Raw genomic sequence first — 21,833 nt, forward strand, 5'->3', positions numbered from 1 at the left:
AGATGAGACAGAACAATAAAACTTACCGATCCTGAAAGGTCTCCTTAAGTCTTATTTAAAGATAAAGTATTGCACTACAAAAATTACCTGACAGATTCCCTTCAAGGCTACGTTCAAAAGCACAGCAAACACAATTTGTGAACATAGCCAAAATAAGATCCCTCGATGTTGCAGGATTGTTTTTGTGGTGAGATAATAGCTATTAGACTAATAGGGAAATCCCTATAAATGGGTACAAGTATATAAATTTACATTGGTGCTTATATTGAAATAAATACACATAACACCAAAATCTTTAGTAAAAACCTATATTTATTGATACAGTATCTAATAGTTAAGGCAAAAATCCTTCTGAATCATCTCTTTTCATTCCAACTACACAAGTGCAGCCTCCGCTCAACACAAAGATGTCTTATAATTAGTACCAGGTACTGAACCAATTTAATGTACATTATATCTCACCATGGCCAGACATCGCTTCTTTTCTATAGAAAGTACAGTGATCTCCTGATTACAGATTTATTTTTTAGAACAATCTCTAAAATAGTGTTATGGGTTATTACAGAATTTCCAGATATTCTCTGATTATAGATTATTAGACCACGATAAATAAATTCCATAGGTTAGGTCAGGACCTCTATAGAATGTCCAATTACAACTATAGATTATCTGCTCGGGATCGTTATGGGCTTTTACACTTATCATTCTCTTGAATGCCAAATATCATGTCAGGGTTAGTGGCTTTCTATACAGTGTTCACTGATCTCTCGATTGATCGAGATAAGTACTGGACTTTTCCAGAATTCCGCATGGTCTAGTACAACCGTCCCCAACATTATTGTATCCCATGTAGAAGGGTCTCACAGTTTTTGGTCAGCATTAGTTTTTTCCTGATCAGTAAAAATAATTTAAAAAAAAGTCTGTTGTTTTTTTTTTGTCCAAAATGCGTTTCACAAAGGGTTACAAAATATTTGTGGTAAAAGAGTGTGTCAAATTTCTATCAATCCACAAATGTCTTTTACAATTGAGTTTATAGGCTTGGGTTTTGGATCTCTATCCACAATGTGCAGTTCATAGCCTCAGTTGTAAATGTTATGTAAATGGAATGTAAATCTATTGGTTACGCTTGGGGTATCAAATCAGTTCGGAAAGAGAAAGGCATTAAGTATTAAAAAGAAAAATGTCAGCTACAATGTTGACCCCTGGTGTCTGCAAAGCGTATTGCCTAGGTAGAAATATGAACAGCTTCATTGTTATGGGTTAGTGAGCGTCTTATGTGGAATTATTAAGCATATTCCTATGTAAGGAAAGATTTAATCTTTATTTCATAAATCAACTTTCAAAAAAGTAACTTTGTAATAGAACTTTTCAAACAAATTTGCTTTTTTTCTCTTCGAGAATTGATCAGTCATTATCAAAATTCTCTATTCTGTGGTAAAATCTGTATTCTGTGAAGACTTTCCCATTACTGAGATAGGAAATGGCAGTTGGTGTTGATGAGATTCTGTGTAGATAGAAGAGGAGGGGCGGAGCTCTTCTTGTAGCTCCTCCCTCTGCATCTAGATCCTCCCTCCTCCCATTGTCTTAGAATCTCCTCATCATCAACTGCCATCTCCTATCTCAGTAATGGGAAAGTTTCCATTGAATACAGATTTTACCACAGAATTGAGACTGAAATATCACTCCAGGAAGAGAAAAAAGCTAATTTGTCTGATAAGATATATCACAAAATTGCTTATTTTCCTGTGTACTATTAATTTATGAAATAAAAATTAAAATGATGGTTACACTTTAAAGGCACACATGTAATTTGTGTAATAGGAAGATGGTAAATACCATAGACGTCATCGATAAGTTAATACTGTGTATTTAGGTGAATGTGATGAAGTATTTTTCTCTAAAACATATTGTTCTAATGACAATTAAAGGGGTCTTTTTCAAACATCATCACAAATTCACAGTATATAATATGATTGGTGTGGCTCTGACTGTCGAGATTCCCACTGAACCCAAGAACAAGGGTTGAATACCACTGCTCTATTAATATTCAGTGACTTATTTGGATAGTTATTGGAGCAGTGGTAGCACATGCTCAGTCATTCTCCATTCACCTGGGACTTTGGGACCTAACAAAAAGAACATATCCAGGAGATGACTACACTAAATTTGCCACCAGCAGTTTTGTCATTCTAATATCCCATTGATGGAGTGTATATCTTGAAGGCCAAGGGTTTTTAAAAGATTTCAAGGCCTAGACCAATAAAATACATTTGACGTTAGCTGGTCATTATGGACAAAGGTCCCATCCTTTTTGTTGGTCTTGTGTATTTGTTGGGCTTTGCAGACTGTACCAGGCCTACACCTATATTTTAAAGAATCCAGACCCAAAACTTATTTTCAGAAACCTAAAACACTTAGTACCGATGTCATTATGGTGCCCAGGATAGAACTGAATGATCTTACAAGGTAAGCCTTCTAAAAATCTGCTAAAAAAAAAAAGGTAATATGGATTTAGGGGTTAATTCTGGTGATTACCATGTAACTACATTTTTCAATATATCCAATTATAATCCATTTCACTTTCTGAAGAGCTTTGATTTGGTTGGTTCTTGGAGCCATTTTGACATGTAGATATGCATATGTGATCCGTGTATTTATGTCACTGTGATGTCTTGGTGTTTATGGTCCATGAACCAAGGTGAAAGTCCACCTAAATATTAGGCAGCGTCACTAAGTTGTCTTCAGCTCTATATATTTATCTTTACTACATTTGGTCATTTTTCTATGCATATAAGAAAAAACATCTTTGTACAAGTATTAGAAAATGTGAGAACAGTACATCTTCTTTTGTGATGTTATGAAACTTTGAAATGGCAGCATTAAGATTACTTTCCAGCTTAAGTGTTAAGTTATAGGGTGAGCAAATAGCAAAAATACATTTGCACCCATAACTGCAAGTCTCTACAAGAGTCAAACCACAGTGCTTAATGTAGAGGGCTCCTCATTGTGTCTCTGCTTGCTTGGCAGGGATTTGAGGTACTCAAGGTGGCGTCGGGCATCCTCCTGGTTCTGGCGTACATAATACACCAAGTATGAGATCACCATGGCAAACCATCCAAACATTGTGACCAGCATGGCCACATCTGTGGTTCTCTTATAAGCATTGCACAAGTCCACATCTTTAACCACCTGCAGAAAGGGTTTTCCAGCATGTTCCTCTAGCACAGAACTAGCACAGACAATCCCATTGGAGGATGTTGGGTCTAATTCAACCATCCGAATTAATTCCTGAAGATCACAGTCACACATCCAAGGGTTGCCAGAAAGATTGGTTCGGGCCTTCAAGTTAGCAAAGACCTCCTTGTTGACTGACACTAGCTTGTTGGAAGACAGGTCTAGTGAAAGTAAGTGATCGCTCAAACCCCTGAGAGCAGTAACATCCAAGTGACCCAAGGAATTGTGTGAAAGATCTAGCTCCATAAGAACTGGGAGGTTGCGGAAAGCATCTGAAGGGAGGTAGGTAATCTGGTTGAAGTCTAAATATAGGCGGTTAGTGTCATTAGGAATGTCTTTCGGTACTTCTGTGAGCTGGGCATTGCTGCACCTCAGAGTCTTGTACCCATCCTCCTGGGAGGAATGGCAGCCTTTGGGAAATGTTGTGGCTGGCTGAAAGCAGAGAGACATGAGGACCAAACTGTGTAGAAGCAGCCATGTTGCCAGTGAGCGTCGAAGGTACCAGTCCAAGAAAGGCATGGCCGGCCAGCAGCATACTCAGAGGAGTGAGATTATAAGGATAATGCTCAGGACTGGGGGAACACGGAGCATTTACATCTTTTCTAGAAGAAAAAAACAACCAATAGTGAATATGACAGCATAGTTTTATTTATGAAATATCTTCCTGGCATAATAAAATCTGCTAGAATATTGAAATTAGGACAAGTTCTATACCAGACAGACTCCGATAAGACTTTCTATCTTTATATCTCCTATTACACAAACATTACATATCAGGACATGGAATGCTCACCTCTACAAGCCACTCCACTCCTCCTTTTACATAAAACACCTTCTCATGTAGACCTGAGAGGATAGCTGTCAGGCCCTCCTTATCCCTCCTCTAGCGATAAGGGAGTATTGTCTTCTCAACCTCTTCCATTACATTACATAATCTCTTTTTCTTCGCTCCCCATAAATCTAGACAAGACATATGCAGAAGACGGCTCCTCTATTTTGATTTGACTAGACAAGTTTTTTCTAGGGACAGCAGAAGCCGCATAAATTTGGCACCAGCGGCAATATGCCAGCATGATTATGTTAGGTTGGGTTTCATTATATAACCACATCCTGAAATCACCTTTACAACAGAAGCTGTTTTCTGACAAATAAGGATATAACTACGACTTATACAATGTTGGAAATCTTTGACAGAGATTGTGAGATATGGTTTCCATCATTTCTGCTGCAGCATATTTGTAAGGATTATACGAATACCTCAGTGTCAGCACTGAACCCCAGTCACAACTAGGTTTGCAAGAACCTTATTTCTATAATTTATTTTTTAGCCTTGCAAAAGTAGTAAAATATATACCGTATATAAAAAAAAAATCATATTTGATATTCCTATAAAGCCATAGACATAACTAAAAGTTAGCTATTTTAAAGAGCGCAACAAATAAAAAAGAAAGACAAAATTGGTGTTTTTTCCATTCTTTCCCAGAGAGAGATTATAAAAATTAAATCAATAAATTCTATATACCAAACCGTAATGCCATATAAAGAAACTACAACTCACCCCCTTATAAAAAAAAAACAAAAAAAAAACCCAATAAGAATACCCAATTTAAGAATAAGTCTTAAAATAGCCCAAGTAGCCAGTATAAAAATTGTAAGTTAACTGTTTTTTATGCCAACAACATCTGCAAGGAGTTTATATGTTCTCCCCCTATTTGCATGGGTTCTCCAGTTTCCTTCCACCTTCCAAAGACATAGAGATAGGGAATTTAGAGTGTGAGCCCCAATGGGGACAAAGATGATCACGTTTGTAAAGCGCTGTGGTATTTATGGCTCTAAACAGTGTGTCCACCCATATCCTGTCCACCGCCATTTACTTGAGAACGGCGGCAGCTATAGGCATAGAAGTGGTATAGTAAAGTATCCATGCGCTACGCAATGAAACCACCTATTGCGCCACCTGGTGGAAAACAACGGAGTTAGCATTTTTATCTCGAAAACGGAACGAGATAGAGAAAAAAAAGTGAATTACAAAGTTGTAGGGCATCATCAATTCAATACGAATCGACACCTTGCATACAGCAATGCTATGATTGAAATGTGTAAACTCACAAGGCTGCGGACGTGAAGTGAAACCTCATGGAGACCTTCCTACAAGACATTAGGTATGGTGGCTGCATGGAGTGGCCTCCATGCTCACCTGACCTGACCCCCATTGGACTTCTTTCTGTGAGGTCACATCAAACAGCAGGTGTATGCGACCCCTCCACCAACATTGCCAGACCCACGACGACGTATCACAGATGCTTGTGCAAATGTGTCACCTACCATATTGCACAACGTGTAGCAAGATACAGTATGCTGTCCAGAGTCCAGATGTGCATTGCAGCTGACGGTGGCCACTTTGAGCATCAAAGTTAAATGAGCGCCATATGCGTGACCAGCATTCAATGTTTTGGGGGGGTTCATGGGTTTCATATCATAGCATTTCTGTAAGCAAGGTGTCGATTCGTATTGAACTGATGATGCCCTACAATTTTTTAATTCATTTTTTTTCTCTATCTCATTCCGTTTTCAAGATAAAAATGCTAACTCCGTTGTTTTCCACCAGGTGGCGCTATAGGTGGTTTCATTGCATAGAGCATGACTACTTTACTATACCTAGACACCACTTCTATGCCTATAGCTAATGCCGTTCTCAAGTTAATGGCGGTGGACAGGATATGGGTGGACACACTGTATGTGAGTAAAAAAAAATGTTTGCATTATGAAGCAAAAATGTTGTAGAAGGTGGATGTAACACAAAACCTGATATATATATATATGGTGGCTCAGTGGTTAGCACTGCAGTCTTGCAGCGCTGGGGTCCTGGGTTCAAATCCCACCAAGGACACTATCTGCAAGGAGTTTGTATGTTCTCCCCGTGTTTGCGTGGGTTTCCTCCGGGTTCTCCGGTTTCCTCCCACACTCCAAAGACATACAGATAGGGACTCTAGATTGTGAGCCCCAATGGGGACAGTGTTGCCAATGTATGTAAAGCGCTGTGGAATTAATAGCGCTATATAAATGAATAAAATTATTATTATTATATTATATACAGATATTATATATATATATATATATATATATATATATATAAAATGTATATGTGGTAATCTCCTGAAGACACAATCTTTATAAATTAAAGGGATTAGCCATTACTTTGACAGTCCCTTTCATGTGAAATACCTGCTGTTTTCTAAATGCCTTACTTTCCCAAATCCTTCTGTGACCTGAGCTGCTCTCCTGGTTAAATGATCTTTTGTTGAGGATGCTCTGACTTCTTGTGATATTACCTCAGGTTCTATCTGAAGTCATGTGACTTTCATGCCATGTTAGTGGGCGGGGCTCTATTCAGCAGAGCTCACTCACTGCTTTTGTACATATAGCTGTAGACACAGCTCTCTCGATTCCCTGCACTTTTTTTTTCCTTCCAGAGCTCTCCCTTGTATCTTGTAGTAGATCTTGTATTTATCTACACACCCTGGTCTATATCCTATGTAATACATATACCCTCATCTGTATTCCATCTATTATACCCATACATTCCTACATCTCCCTCCCTCTCCATCCATCCATGCTATTACAGTCAGTGAGGGTGAGTTTGGGATAATATTTGTCAGAGCTGATATTCTGGTGCTTTGTGGATTATTTCTATGCATTGTATCAGTGACTTTCCTTCAGCAATGTCTTGAACATAACATTATGCTGATGCTGTGTGTGAAGCTGGGAGAGAAGTGGAAGGGTATTGGCGGAGTTATAAGGGTTGTGCTCACTGTAGCCCAGCACAAGGGATGATGGGTAATGTAATCAGAAGTTAGCAGAAGATCCTGAAGGAGACGTGATGGCTGTGACAACAGGGCTGGGGCCAGTGAACAAGAAGTGAAGCAGAAAGGCATAAAATGTCATGAAAATTGGCATTAAAGGTAAATGGGGTTCTTTAGAAGCCTTATCATTAGGAATTTATGGTAAAACCAGTACCTGAGTTAGGGTAGTGATGTCTTTAAAGAGGTTGTCCACTACTTCGGCAACCCCTTCTCAATTACAAAATTTACCTATGTACAATAAAAATATCTTATATGTACTTCTGGTGCTGGTGCCATTCAACTGATGTCTGCGGTGGCCTCCTGTAATGCTATGTCATTTGATGCCCACAGCCAATCAGTCACTGCTTAATGGGTTGCTTAACTCTCGCTTTCTTCAGATGTAACTCTCATCCGAAGGGAATCAGAGAGCAACTCTCACTTCTTCTGGATGTCAGTGTAATACTGCGTCCCTGCCTCTCCCCTCCTGCAGGGACGTGCTCTGACTCACCGCTGCGGCCGGCTCCTTCACGGTGCCCCTGCACCCTCCACCACGTGGTTCCTCCTACGCCCGCCTCCTGAAGTCTGTGCGCTCGTCATAGGGAGTGCTCCTAGGGAGTGCGGTTGTGCCGCTGCCCCTCTGTTAAAGGGCCAGCACGCCACTCCTAGGAAGTGCCTCTCAGCCTATCGCTGAGAGGCACTGGGTATTTAAGGCAAGCTCCCACTAGGGTAGTTGTCTGTTCAACGCCATAGATCCTGTTAGTCAGTTGGTTCTGTCTAGTCAGTTGTTAGGTCACCCGCCCTTTGTCTGTCTAGTCCTTTACCTGGTCCCAACCCATCCTGCCTGTTGGTACGTGGTTATGTCCTGTCCTGCCTGTACCTGGCTATCAGCCCATCCTGCCTGTTGACACCTGGTTCCAGTCCTGTCCCTGCTCGTACCTGGCTACCAGCCTGTCCTAACTGTTGGCACCTGGTTCCAGTCCTGTTCCACCCGTACCTGCTGCCTGTCTGTTCTGCCTTGTTGCTACTAGTGACTTTGCCTGTCCTTCCTGCCTTGCTGGTACAAGAGACTCTGCCTGTCCGTCCTTGCCCTGCCATCTGCCTTGCTAGTGACTTTGCCTTTCCATCCTGCCCTGTTGGTGCTAGAGACTGTGCCTGTCCGTCGTGCCTGTATTGTCTGCTTTGAGCCACCCTGGTGGTCCTTGTCTGTGTAAGAGGGTGTCCAGTGACCTGCTATCCCTGAATGTGTTATGATCTGAATGTATACGTTTTAGAGTAATGTATTTGTGTGTTTTTCCTGTAGAATTTGGCCGACCACCACTAGATGTCACCAGGTCCCTGGTCCCTGGGTGTAGGGAATGTAGAGGTAGTGACAGGACGACATGGGTTAATAAGGGGGAGGAAAGTCCCCAGCACATGAGGATATAGGAAAGGAGCTTCCTATTTTAAGCTAGATAGGGAGTAGTGACAAGAAGAGAAAGGACCTACAGGGTGAGATGTAGCAGAGTAAAGTTGAGTGGTGTGGAGGATTCAGGCACCGATAGAAGACACAAGAAAGAAGGTGTAAAGGAGACTAAAGTGGAGTGTGAGCCCCCTCAGCTATTCAGCGTAATTCCAGTAAAGAGGGAGATAATGAGGAGAGCATCCCTTTCTTAGGCCGGCAGCTGTAAGTGTTACAGACAGGTGGCCTGTAGAGTCACTAGCACAGCGGGAGCCCAGCATAAGGAATCCTTCCATTGTTAAAGAGCTAAGCCGTCAGACCAGCCATGACGCTTAATGATTGGGTCAGAAAGGAACGGATAAATCGCTCCTTGATGGTCGTAGCTGAAGAACCGGGTTCTGTACAGAAAGAAATGCCTGTGAAAGAACATGGTGTAAAAGCTGCCTTTAATAAGTGGAAGATGTGTGTTAAAAGATGTTACAGTAAAGTTAAGGTTTTAACTGATGGTGGACTCGTTACTGTAAGTGTGACGTGCGATGCCGGTTGTAGTTAATGGAATCCAGAGAAGCTGGATGAATACCCAAATGAGCATCTTCAGGCAGGTACTACCTCTACACCCACTCCATACACCATTCTGGCCCCAGTGTCTGTACTGTGCTAGGGTGGGTTGAGAACCACAATCCTCGCCCATGTCTGCCCCTCCCTGGCACTTTACATCTGCACTTGAGACTCAGTCCTATATGCTCATGTGTCCACTCCTATCCTGGGGATCAGCTGCCACAGTCCCGGTCCTCTACCCCCCGTTTGGGTAGGCCTAGGGTCTCCCTGTTGTCCAGCTCGCTGCAGTTCCATTACCCACGGCAAGCGTGACGGTTTCATCTGAAGGAAGTGAGAATGAAGCGGCCATTGATTGGCTGCAGGCCTCACATGACATAATATTGTCACAAGAGACCTGATGCTGACATCACTTTAATGGCGCCAGCACCAAAAGTGAGTATAAGATATTTTTTATTGTACATAGGGAAGTTTTTTCATTGAGAAGGGTGTTCCTGAGTAGTGGACTATTCCTTTTAGCTTTTTTTTTTTTTTTGTGTGTGAATTGAAAAAGAAAACATAATATGGCTTAAAATCAGTAAAAAAAAATAATTTAAAGTTACTAAATATTTTATGTAGATTTGAACAGTATATGGTTGTTGAATAGTATCTCAACAAGTCGCCTTGATCAGATGTTTGAAAGTAGCAAATCTCTATACTGTTCTCCAAAAACGTACAAGAGGCACTTACAGAATGCCTGAGTTTAGGGCATCCTACGATATGTGCTGATGAGGCTTACAATTCCTTAAAAATCAGTATAAATGTATATCTACCTGGTTTCTGGCTACACGTTCCTTGCTACACTGTGCAGCCTCCTGTATTTCATATGAGGGTCATCCTAAAGGGAAATTGTTAATCAGCTGATGACCAAGAACTAAAGGTGACAGATTATGATACTATTGGAGCACACATACTGAATGGACTGAGTTTTTAACCCTTACAGTACAAAAAAAAAATCACATTACAACTTACTTTTATAATTTACAAAAATGTCTTTTCTGATTTACTTGTGTGAATAGGCTGTGTTCAGTATTGCAGCTCTTAGACATTCACTTTAATAGGACTGAGCTGCATGTTAAAGTGTTTGTCTAGGCTTATGATATTGGTGTCCTATCCTATAGGTCATGATAGGTCATCAATATCACATTGGTGCCAGTCCAACACCTAGGTCATCCACTGATCAGCTGTTTTAACTTCCTGGAGCTACCAGATGTAAACAATGAACAGAAGCGGCACAGAACACCTCCGTTAATTATGCTGTGGCAGCTGTCAAGAACTGCAGGTCAGCTTTTATTGACTTCAATGGGAGCTATGCTGCAGTACTGACGAATGCCCACAATACTTTGCATTTCTGGGTCCTTTCTTTGCTTACATGTGGCCACCACCAGAATTGAAAACAGCTGATCTCAGTGGGACTGACCGGTCATAGAGCCACACCAACTATATATTGATGGTCATCAATATCTTAAGCCAAGACAACCCCTTTCTCTTATCGTATACTTCTTAGCACTGTTGCTTCCATTATGGCTGGCTTCAACTGGTAACAACAAGCTCCTTCCAACTTTCCCACCTCATTTCCTATCACAGAACTCTGCAATTAATTATTTACTTTCTGCTGGAAATGACCTTTTCACATAAATTAATCAATATGTTACAGGTAGCGTAATTGCTATAGAAAATTAATTGTCAGTCTTTATACCACTGAGAAGGCTTACTTCACTCATAGATATGGGCCGAAAAAAATGAGAATAAATCGCACAATGTCAAATTGGCCAACCACATTTATGGCCATCAGCCATCTCCTGTCACTTCCCTAAACGGCTAAAATGAGAATAAGGTTCCAAACCCTTTTACTGGGGCAATAATGTATGAAATCCAAATGATCTTCGTTTCATTAGATGGATTGCTTCCATATATAGTGTATAAATGGTAAATCCAACCAAATGTTATCTATTGTGTATGGCCAGCATCTAGCGTTACCTCCTATTTCAATACATCTACACTACTATAAAGCAGGAGGGGTTTGAGCACTGTGCAGTCAGATCAGCATCAAATCATTAGAATTCTTACAACAGCAAAAGATGAGTCTGTTGATTTTGTGGAAGAAAGTGACCAAATTATTTTATTTTTATATATATAATATATGGAGCTCTCCTTACAGTTTACAAGTTACCCACAAGCTTGCGGTGGGCACAAATTAAATCAACATGTAGTTCACTATGCAGCAAGAAAACACTGCCTGCCATTGCATGGGTGGCATCGCCTGGCTGTCTGCTCAGCCAGATAGCATGAGCCTGATGATCAGTTTGATGAAGATTAGACATAATTTGCGAACAGCTGCAGGGGCTAGAACCATGGGTTCATTTCCAACCAGGGCAACATCTGCATGGAGTTTATGTATTTTCCGAATGCTCGAGGCTTCGACAAAATACTTCATTTACTCCTCAGTCCAATGAGGGATAGGTTAAATGGTTTTCTGAAATGGACCCTAGTGCGTGTGTCGGAAGAAACTTCTATGAAAGATGATATTGTGCGTGTTGCACTGCAGAATATCACATTTTTGGGAGGCAGTGCCTGCGTCTGCTATAGGTGGCGTCTTATTAAGGATGAATTACACGGATCACAGAGTTTTGTAAAGTATTACATTGACGTTTCAGACATCCGGACGTAACACAAGAGAATAGCCCGACTGCTATGGTTCATCACTGTGATTTGCAATAGTCAGGAACCACTGACAGGTTGATGGATTCATTAATGTATAATTGCATATTTAGTGGTTCAATGGCTGCTTGCTGTTTTCCTGACTCGGCAGCGGAAATAACCCTTTCATTTCTTTAAAATACCAAGCCTGGTCAATCCAGTTATACACTATTACTGTATATGGAATATCAGTTGTAGAAAGCCTCAGGTATTTATTTCCTTCTGTCTCTTCTAGAGAGGCTTGGAGATCTGACTATACAAATGCAGGCTTAGAGGGCACACCCTAGATCGGTGGAGAAAATAGTTTGCGTTTTGGACAAAAAAAAAATTAATTATCTTATCCAGTCATGGTACTGGGGAATCCTTTTAACCTCTTAAAGACAAGTTGCATCTAAGAAGCAATGGAGCAATCCTTAAGGGAGTTCCCTCCTGTAGGAGCACTCCTAGAAGAGCCCATCCAGTGTTCAGCTGTTCAAGAAGAGCATATTCTATGAACTATAAGGATATCCCGTGAAGAAAACCATTCACATCTGTTTCATTCCAACTTAGTAAGACATATCAGATATGTAAACAATTTCCTCATATATAAAAATTTAGGAAAAGAAGAATTACCTGCATCTTCGCTGGTGGTTCTAACCCGTCTTTGATATGTTAGGACAGGTGGTTGAATTCACCTGTTGGTCTACAGAACAGGTCAACCTGACATTAGATTCATTCATTCATTCATAAGCAACAGGCGTCTTCTACCCTACAAGCCTTCAACAGATAGAAAGTTGGTGTGATGATCCAGGAGCCTCTGTCAGGCATAGTCATGGAGATGGTACGAGAAGAGAAGCTCGCCTGTTATTCCCAGGTCCTGCTGGGATTATTAGAGTGGCGAAGGGAAGTCACCGATCTCTCAGCTGTGGCCCATCCTCACCTCTTCCTAACAAGCTCTCTCTGTGTTTTCCTGCACGAGAATGAGGTCTCTCAGCTGGGGATTGGAAACTCCGCCTGATGTGAAAGAAGGAAGGAGGGAGGGAGCGAGGTGGATAAAGAGAGAAGACAGTAGATACTGACTAGGAGTATGGAGGGAAGGAGAAAAGGAAAAAAAATATTCCAGAGAAGGAATTGTAACTGTTTGTAAATGAGATGGCGATATCTCAGAGCTTGCAATTGTACATCCATTGTAATCCACAATTATAACACCCATGTCCTGTGATTTAGGGTGTGGGAATCCCTGTGCAAGCAACAGACTTCAGAAGCAGTGGCGTAAGTTGAAGCTTATGGGCCCCAATGCAAAATTTCCCTCAGGATCACCATCTATCACAGGTCTTTAATAAAACTGGTCTTCTTATGAGGACCAAATAAATCTTTTGAGAGACCATAGGTTCCAGAGCCTGGGTGTGACTGAATCCTCTGCACCTAATGAAGTGGGGTCTGTATTCACAAATCAAGAATAAGGCTTCATTCAGACATCTATGTTTTTTCACATACATGAAAAAAATAGTACGCGTGTCATCGGTAGTTTGGATCCGAGTTTCATCAATCTATCAGTTTACACCATCAGTATTTCATCAGTGAATGTTACATATGGATAAGTAATTAAATGACAAAATATCTCCTATCCATTACAATATTAAAGGGGTTGTCCACTACTAGGACAATCCCATCTGATTCCGCTAGATTCCCCCAGTTAAAATAAAAGACCATGTACTCACCTCCCATTCAGGTGCTGTTCCAATGCTCTCAGTAATCGCGGTTCAGGGCTCAGTGATGTCATGGGAGCTCAGCGTCCAATCATCTCCGGCTTCTCTCTCCCTGCCTTCAGACCAAACGAACATCAACAGGAGGTGAGTGGCAGCCAAAGTGTCATTTCCTGTTGATTAATTCACTTGATCTGAAGGCGTGGAGATAGAAGCCAGCTCGGACTCAGGGCTTACGTGAAGTCACAATGTCATTTGAGCCCCAAACCGTGTTTACCGACGGTGTTGGAACAGCCCCAGAACCAGAGGTGAGTACAGGGTCTTTTAACTGGGGGAAACAAGTGGAATCAGAAGGGGTTGTCCTAATAGTAGACAACCCCTTTAATTATGGACAGCACACCGATTGGAACTGATGTAATATGTTTCCTATCTGTGATCTTCAAGGGCCCCTAGACTTGTATTGGTAGTTTTCCCCCTTGATTTTAAATATGCAAATTGCCTCTTCACAGAGGAAGAGGACTTGAACTCTGGTGCCACCTATTGTAAGTGTCGCGGGCGGAGGAGGGGACGCTGCGCTCTCCCACTGCTCGGGTCCGGCCGCTGCTGCTGCGGCTGCCGCTGCTCGGTGGTGGCTCGAGCGGTGGACCGGATCCCGGGGACTCGAGCGGCGCTCCTCGCCCGTGAGTGGAAAGGGTGGGGATTTGATTGTGGGGATTAGATATTGTCCGTGACGCCACCCACAGTTGTGGTGATTTGGTGACACCACCGCTGCTCTGGACGGGGATCCCGGGAGCGATGACAGGGAGCAGCCTGGATGTTAGTTCTCCCCTCCGTGGGTAGGGGGTTGGTTGTCCCGGGGCCCGGTGATGGGGGTAGGGCTGGATGGCAGGTGGGTTACGGGGCCTGGCGAGGTGCAGGGTCGCGGGGGCAGCGCTGTGCCGCACGGCACGGTGGTACTCACTCAGCCAATGATGAGGACACAGTTCTCGGTAAAACACACGGCTGGATGGACGGGTCCCACAGGCGGCTGCGGTGTTGCTTTTCCCGGCAGGTTGATGGTGATTGCCTTTCCCTGCACCTGTGTACTGTAAACGGTCCCAATGGGTTCCCACCGGTAACCCGCTCCCCAGCTTGGATGGTTGATGGAGGAGCCCCTTTTGCCCGCAGGCTCTGGCCCTGGGAACTTTAGCCTTGGCGGTGACTGTGTTTCCCTCTCTCGGTTGGACGGTTGCCTTCTGTCGGGACTTGGCTGCTGGGAAACCCAGGAGGTTCCCTTCGCTAACGGATTTGGCAAATTCACGGCAACTCCTAGCCTTGCCGGGGTCCGTAAGCCCCTGCCGGATGGTGCTGGCTTCTCTTTGCATACCGGTCCGGTACCGCCGGGCCACCGCCCGTCCACGGTCCTTACGGTTAGCTCCAATAGGCCACTCCTGCAGACGGTCACCACTGTCTGCCAACCTTGCTGATCCGTCCGGGCCACACACCCGGACCAACTTCAGTCTGCTCTACTACCACTTTCCTTCCTTCCACTTTCCACTCTCAAACTCATCTGCCTTCCTTTTCCCGCCTCCAGGACTGTGAACTCCTCGGTGGGCGGGGTCAACCGCCTGGCCCACCCCCCTGGTGTGGACATCAGCCCCTGGAGGGAGGCAACAAGGGTTTTTGTCTGACTTCGGTGTGCCTGACCGGGAGTGTGGGGTGTGTTGGTGTTGTTCTCTGTGGCCCCTGTCTTGTCCAGGGCGCCACATAAGTAACAATCTTAGAAGTCAATATCAACCTGTTAATGAGCCTTGCCATATGACTTAGAATATAACCCAAACCACAGAGGCATGGTTGATAAACACTCACATCTGAACAGCCCCATAGACTATAATAGGTTCATGTTCTATCATTAAAAATCAGGCATAGAACACGTCCATGAAAATAGATGGCTGAATGATTCTCAACACATACTATGAATACCAGACCAACGATGCTGATGATTGATCACTGCAAGACTACATCTCCTATTATGTTCAAAAAGCCAAAGATTGTTTTTTTTTGTTGCATAGGCTAACCAAGATGGAAGATGTAGATTGAAAGTCAGGTATGTTTTGTGATTTACATATTTTACAATAGTATCTACATCCCCAGGCATAATAGCCTATCTACTAAATTGCCCCAAATGATACAAAACTGCCCAATTTAAGCTTCATACTCTATTCTTGGCATATAAGAGCAGATTAAGCTCAGATATGCTCAGATCAGCATTAGTGAGGTGTAAAATTAATGTAGTGTTTGTGACACCCGCAAGGAGCCCTGGTGTGAGCTGTAATGTGTTCTAGATCCTGATTTCAAGATTATAGAACAGATTGAGACTGCCTGTGGTGACTGTAGGAAGACCAGTAGCTTCACTTATCCCTGTCTATTGAAGACACTAAGAGCTTATGCATATAGACTTGCATTGTAGAAATATGTAATAAAGTACCTATAGCAGAGAACACCGTATTAGCCAAAAGTATTGAGACTGACAATTTTTAGTTTTCACAAGTTTGCTGACTCCGTGTTTTTAGATCTTTTAGTCAGATGTGTCTCTGGTTACTGAAGTACCTTTATAAGTATTTTATCATTTTTGAACTTGTATTGCCAAATTCATCAAGTTTATGCAAAAACTCAATATTTACAATGTTGACCATTATTTTTCGCACTGGTGGCATCTTGAATATCAGCTTGGCCAAATACTGATTGATGTCAACCTGTTCTTGTCTAATGAGTGCTTACAAACTCTGTGTTTTTCTTTGTCCACCCACTTTTTGAGGATTACCCACAGGTCTCAATGGAATTGTTATCTTTGGACGTTTCCGGGTAATGGACCCAAACTTTCAAGGTTTTCTTCACCGATCCACTTAGTTATCACTTTTGCTTTGTAAAATTGAGCTCCATCTTGCTGGTAAAAGCATTGTTCATCACCAAATTGCTCATATATTGTTAGGAGAAGCATGGCTGTGTTCTTAGGCAAAATTGTGAGTGAACCTGCTTGGTTGCACAAACAGCAACCCCACAAATGAATGTTTTCGGGATGGTTTTTTGTTGGCATGACTCAGATCTTCTGGTATTGTTCACCTTTTCTTCAATGGAAAATCACTCTTCTAGATATCCCAGCCTTTCATCAGAGCAAATAACTTTACCTCAGTCATCTGCAGTCTAATCCTTTTATTTCCTGGAAAACGTCAGTTTGTTCTTGATGTTTTTCTTGGAGAGTAGTAGCTTCTCACTGTCCTTCTTAACACCAGACCAGCCCACAAAAGTCTGTGTTTCACTATGTGGGCCAATGCACTGACACTTGCCTGCTGTCACTTCTGAGCAAGCTCTGCACAAGTGTTGAACTGATCCTGTTGCTGAATCCTCTTTAGGAGATGGTCCTGGCACTTGCTGGATTTTCTTTGGTACCCTGGAACGTTCTTCACATCTATTGAGCCTCACTCTTTAAAGTTCTTGATTATCTGAAAAGTGGCTGAATTAGAGACAATCTTACAAGCAGCAATGCTCTTGTCTGTAAGCCATTTTGATGCAAAGAAATGTTGACTGCACATGTTTTCTTGGAAGTTACCAGGGCTAACAGAAGGCAGTGATTTCAAGTTCAAGCCCCCTTTTAAAGCAATCACCCTGCTCTTATAATTAAATCAACATAACAGTGATATCAGCTGTCCTTGATAACACTTTCTCCTAACCTAACTAGAGGATCACTGAAATAATGTAAGCAAGTAATTTTGTCAGTGGAAATTTGTTTTTGGGAATAAATTCATTTTCATGTTAAGGAATGACTACATTTTTTTGCAATCCATTTGATCACTCTTCATAGCAATCTAGAGTTAATGCAAATTAACTATAAAAACTGAAAAAATAAACTTCGTTAAAACCAATATTTGTGTCAGTCTCCAAATTTTTTCAAACACTGAACAGTGCCATACATAAATACCATGCATGGTGCCAAATGTTGCCCACTACTCCGATCTCTTTTAAACAGAGAAACTCCAATGTCTTGAAGAAAATGGTTACATCAGGATCAACCTTTCTAGACACTTGACTGACCATTTAAAATGACCTCATATGAAGAGCAAGTATGATTGAACAAAGCCAAAGATGCACCCCCCCCCATCGACCTTTTGTGCCTCCCTATTTCCTCATAGATTGTACGCTTACGATCAGGGCCATCACTCCTCTTGGTATCTGAATTTTGTTATTTTGTATTGTCTCATATTGTCTGTACTTGTTCCCTCAGAATTGTAAAACGCTGCGGAATATGTTGGCACTATAGAAATTTTTCTTGTTATTATTATTATTATTATTATTAATAATAATAATAATAATAATAATAATAATAATAATAATAATAAAAAATCTACTAGACCCACTGTAAAGAATAAACCATAAAAGATAAACCCCTAAGACTTGCTTGTAATTGATTTTTTTCTTAAAAAAATAGCCAATGAACCTTTAAACACAGTAAAATATTTTACAATATTCCAATTCCCCTTAGAGCCCAATATTAAAAGATCAGCACTCACATAAGTTTCTTTTTCATTTTTTCTTTTTTATTTAATTTCCAAATAGGTATAACAGGACATGTTTCAGTCTTACATCTTAGGCCTTTCTCAAAGTCTTAGGGGTACTTTACACGCTGCGATATCAGTAACGATATCGCTAGCAATCCTACCCACCCCCGTTGGTTGTGCGTCACGGGCAAATCGCTGCCCGTGTTGCACAACATCGCTAACACCCGTCACATGGACTTACCTGCCCAGCGACGTCGCTGTTGCCTGTGAACCGCCTCCTTTCTAAGGGGGCGGTTCATGCGGCATCACAGCGACGTCACACGGCAGCCGTCCAATAGCAGAGGAGGGGCGGAGATGAGCGGCTGGAACATGCCGCCCACCTCCTTCCTTCCTCATTGCCGGTGAACGGAGGTACGGAGTTGTTCGTCGCTCCTGCGGTGTCACACATAGCGATGTGTGATGCCGCAGGAACGACAAAAAACATCGCTACTCACCAGACAGCGATATTTGGTGTTTGGACGACCTCTCCAACACCAACGATTTTGACGACTTTTGCGATCGTTTAAGGCCGCTCGTACGTGTCACACACTGCGATGTCGCTAACGAAGCCGGATGTGCGTCACAAACACCGTGACCCCGACAATAAATCGTTAGCGATGTCACAGCGTGTAAAGTACCCCTTACTCTTAGGAGTAAAACCGAAACGCGTCCTGTTATACCTATTTGGAAATTAAATAACAATGTAAAAATGAAGAAGAAACTTATGTGAGTGCCAATCTGTTAATATTGGTCTACTGTGGAGTCCATCCGTGAATTTGAGCACCATGGAGAAGAGAAGTGTGCCCACCTGTTCTTTTCATCTTATTAACAGCCGCGATATGGGGTTCTGTATGATGGGTCATCAGTATGGTAATTTCTTGTTCCTTCTGACTATGAAATCTTCTATCTTAGTAATCAGGTTAAGAAAGAAACTGGTGATCACATTGCTCTCCTTTGTCAAATATAGTCCACATAAGCCACCAGTTCTATATTGTGAGGAATCTCACAAACAAAACCCCATTGCTCAAAACACTAGGGGGCTCCTGTGCTTAAACAATGTGTATGCTAATTGCTATTTACCACTTATGTTATGGGCTTATTATAGTGCTCCTTTCTCCTTACACTCCTGTCAAATTTTCGTTTGATTGATCACAATGCATCAGGATTTTTGAGCCAAGAGAAACCTGGTGGGGTTTTTTTAACATGGTATTCTACTTTCTATACAGTCCATAGGGATCTATGTGCATCTGCCCCTGTGGTTTGTCCACCATTGCTCCTGTGAGTATAAAATCAGTGGACGGAAATTTTAGGGATAAATATAGTCCCACTTGATTTTGGATCCCTGCATAGAGTAGAGTTGGTAGTGGTTTAGCACCATTCAAAAGAGTTGGCCATTGAAATTCCAAGAGCCGAATTCTTCTCTACCCAAACATTATCTATCAGATGGAAGTCAGGAGGCCCTCATTCAAATTAGATAGTTGGCCGATCCAGCCTGGATTGTCTGGGAAGAGAAGCACAATGCCTATTGCATTTTCAAACAGTCAATGATTTTTCTTAGGGAGATAAGCTGCTACCAGACTAGGGAGGCCACCAAGCCAAGTGTTTTTGTGGATGAGAGAGTTGGCACAGATACCCGTCATCTCAATGATCGTTGTTGATTCCCCAGTCCCATTGAAGTCAAGTGACAACCAGCAATTGATGCTCTTTAACGTGACTCCCTTATGTCAGCTTAACAATAAATATACCAATGTACTACTTAATCTGTCCCCAGTTATACTAAAGTCACTGACATCTGGGTAATTGTGCACAGGGGTCACATTCTGTAGAGGAAAAAGATATAGGTCACTACCACATAAATGCATTCAGTAAATGGTACTTATGTGAGTGTTTATATGTGTGGGCAGGATGATCATGGTGGATACTGAACACTAACTGCAGTCTCAGATAATGTTGTCAATTTAGGATTACAGCCGTCCCCAGATGGAGAGTGAGCTCATAGATGGCACTTCATTTAAAGTACATTCTCTGTGACCTGTGCTCTCCATTGGGATAATTCAGGCCTCATCTACAGCAACGGGGCTACATGGTCAAGTCATTAGTATTCGCAATGAGCCAATCAGTATTCACCGTAAAGTGCGGTATGTCATGTGTGCACTCAAGGTTTTATTATATATAGCCTATTATTCTCCACTGCCAGCAGGGTGTCACACACAGCAGCGCAGGATACACTATAACCGTGTATGACTAGGAATCATTGATCAGCTGAGTCATTGAGGAGCATTACATCTGCATTACTTACTAAATGTTTTGTACGTTTCACAGAATTTACACTGGATGCTTTGCATAATTAGGAGTCCAGAAGATGTATTCAATATAAAAATTCATGAAAAATGACATGAAAAGCATTACCCACTACCCCCAACCCCCCCCCCCTCCCCCCCGTCCTGTAAGGAAAAAAATGTCCAATAAATACAATTGCATGAGTTGAGCCCTTTTCCTTGATGTTACTTTCTGGTCTACATGCTGTCATTTTGATGCAGTCACTGTTTTCTGAGCTCTGAATACTGAACCCTATATAACTCTGTGTACATTGTAGATTGTTGGCAAGTTCCTAATCAGTGACAGGAGCTGGGTTACAAGGAATATATTGACTAGGAAGCATGAGAACTAGTTCTGTAATGATAATCTCTTTGTCACGGGGTATATGGAGATAGGACAGGGGCCCCTAAACTGGCCCTCAGACTTGCGATCCGGCACTATGCCTTATCTCAGAGGTAGGTTTGATGGTAACCAGGTCCAAGTCATCAGCGTGGCCCTAACTCCTGTCCGAGCCCTGAACTTACGATACGATACACTTTATTGATCCTGTGGGAAATTCTGGTATCACAGCAGCACAACTTAAATCATAACATGAATTACTTAATTGACAAGACAGTAGAGTTACCAGAAGAACATTATACATTAGATTAGGTCATACACAGCGGGTAAACTGAAAGTAGAAGAAATAAAGAAGTAGACATTCACCTTGAGGATTTAACACTAATGTTATTGTTGTACATTCCCATAGCAGTTGGCACAAATGATTTCCTATATTTTTCCTTCTTACACCTCAGAAGGATTAGCCGGTTACTGAAGGTGCTCTTCTGTCTCATGAATAGCTCATATAATGGATGTGCATTATTATTCATAATCGCCATACACTTACTTCCCCTCTCCCCCACGCTTTGGGGAGGGCCGGGAAAAACAAATACGAAACCTCACAAAATGACACTAACAAGGGAGAATTGAAACACAAAGTACTCAACACACACAGGAGAGACAAAATGTGTACTGGGGAGTAATGAAAAAGGGGAGCAACTAACGCACAACGGGGAAATGCTCACACCACTCAGAAGTGCAGTATGGATCACCATGAACAGAAGAAACACCAAGACCGGGATCACAGAAGCTATCATCGGCACATACAGGAAGGAAGTAGTGCTTAATATAGGGAGGAGACTACTGCACTTGGCAATCAGCAACCTGAGCATTTAGGTCCTGCTCACCAGTCTCCAGGGGTTAACTCTTTCAGAGCTGCAGACCAGTGAACTTGAACCAGCCGACACCCGGCACTGCCTGAACAATCCAGAAGCCTCTGATTGTTTGTCAGACTCTGTAGTGTGAACAGAGTCTGACTCCACTGTGCCAGCAGGTGAATGCAGAACTGAACATAACATTACATTTCTGCTTATAATACAGTGATTTGATTAAGACAAACGCACACAGT

General features: G+C 42.1%; 1 protein-coding gene across 3 annotated transcripts in view; it reads right to left on the minus strand.

Annotated features, from left to right (window-relative positions):
- Window positions 1-311: 311 nt before the first annotated feature.
- Window positions 312-21,833, minus strand: part of LRRC3C (leucine rich repeat containing 3C) — a 146,950-nt gene continuing 125,428 nt past the window's right edge. Inside the window, exons 1-2 of one of the 3 annotated variants that reach the window (XM_075347673.1) lie at window positions 12,421-12,782; window positions 312-3,836 (exon numbers count right to left, since the gene is read on the minus strand). In XM_075347673.1, the coding sequence (XP_075203788.1) occupies window positions 2,971-3,753 (783 nt within the window). In that variant the 5' untranslated portion in view covers window positions 3,754-3,836; window positions 12,421-12,782 and the 3' untranslated portion in view covers window positions 312-2,970. Of the gene's footprint in view, window positions 3,837-9,881; window positions 9,949-12,420; window positions 12,783-21,833 lie in introns of those variants that run through there. The other 2 variants (XM_075347674.1, XM_075347675.1) reach the window with 2 other exon arrangements.

The sequence above is a fragment of the Anomaloglossus baeobatrachus genome, chromosome 5 (assembly GCF_048569485.1).
Source record: "Anomaloglossus baeobatrachus isolate aAnoBae1 chromosome 5, aAnoBae1.hap1, whole genome shotgun sequence".
In the NCBI taxonomy this organism is placed as follows: Eukaryota; Metazoa; Chordata; class Amphibia; order Anura; family Aromobatidae; genus Anomaloglossus; species Anomaloglossus baeobatrachus.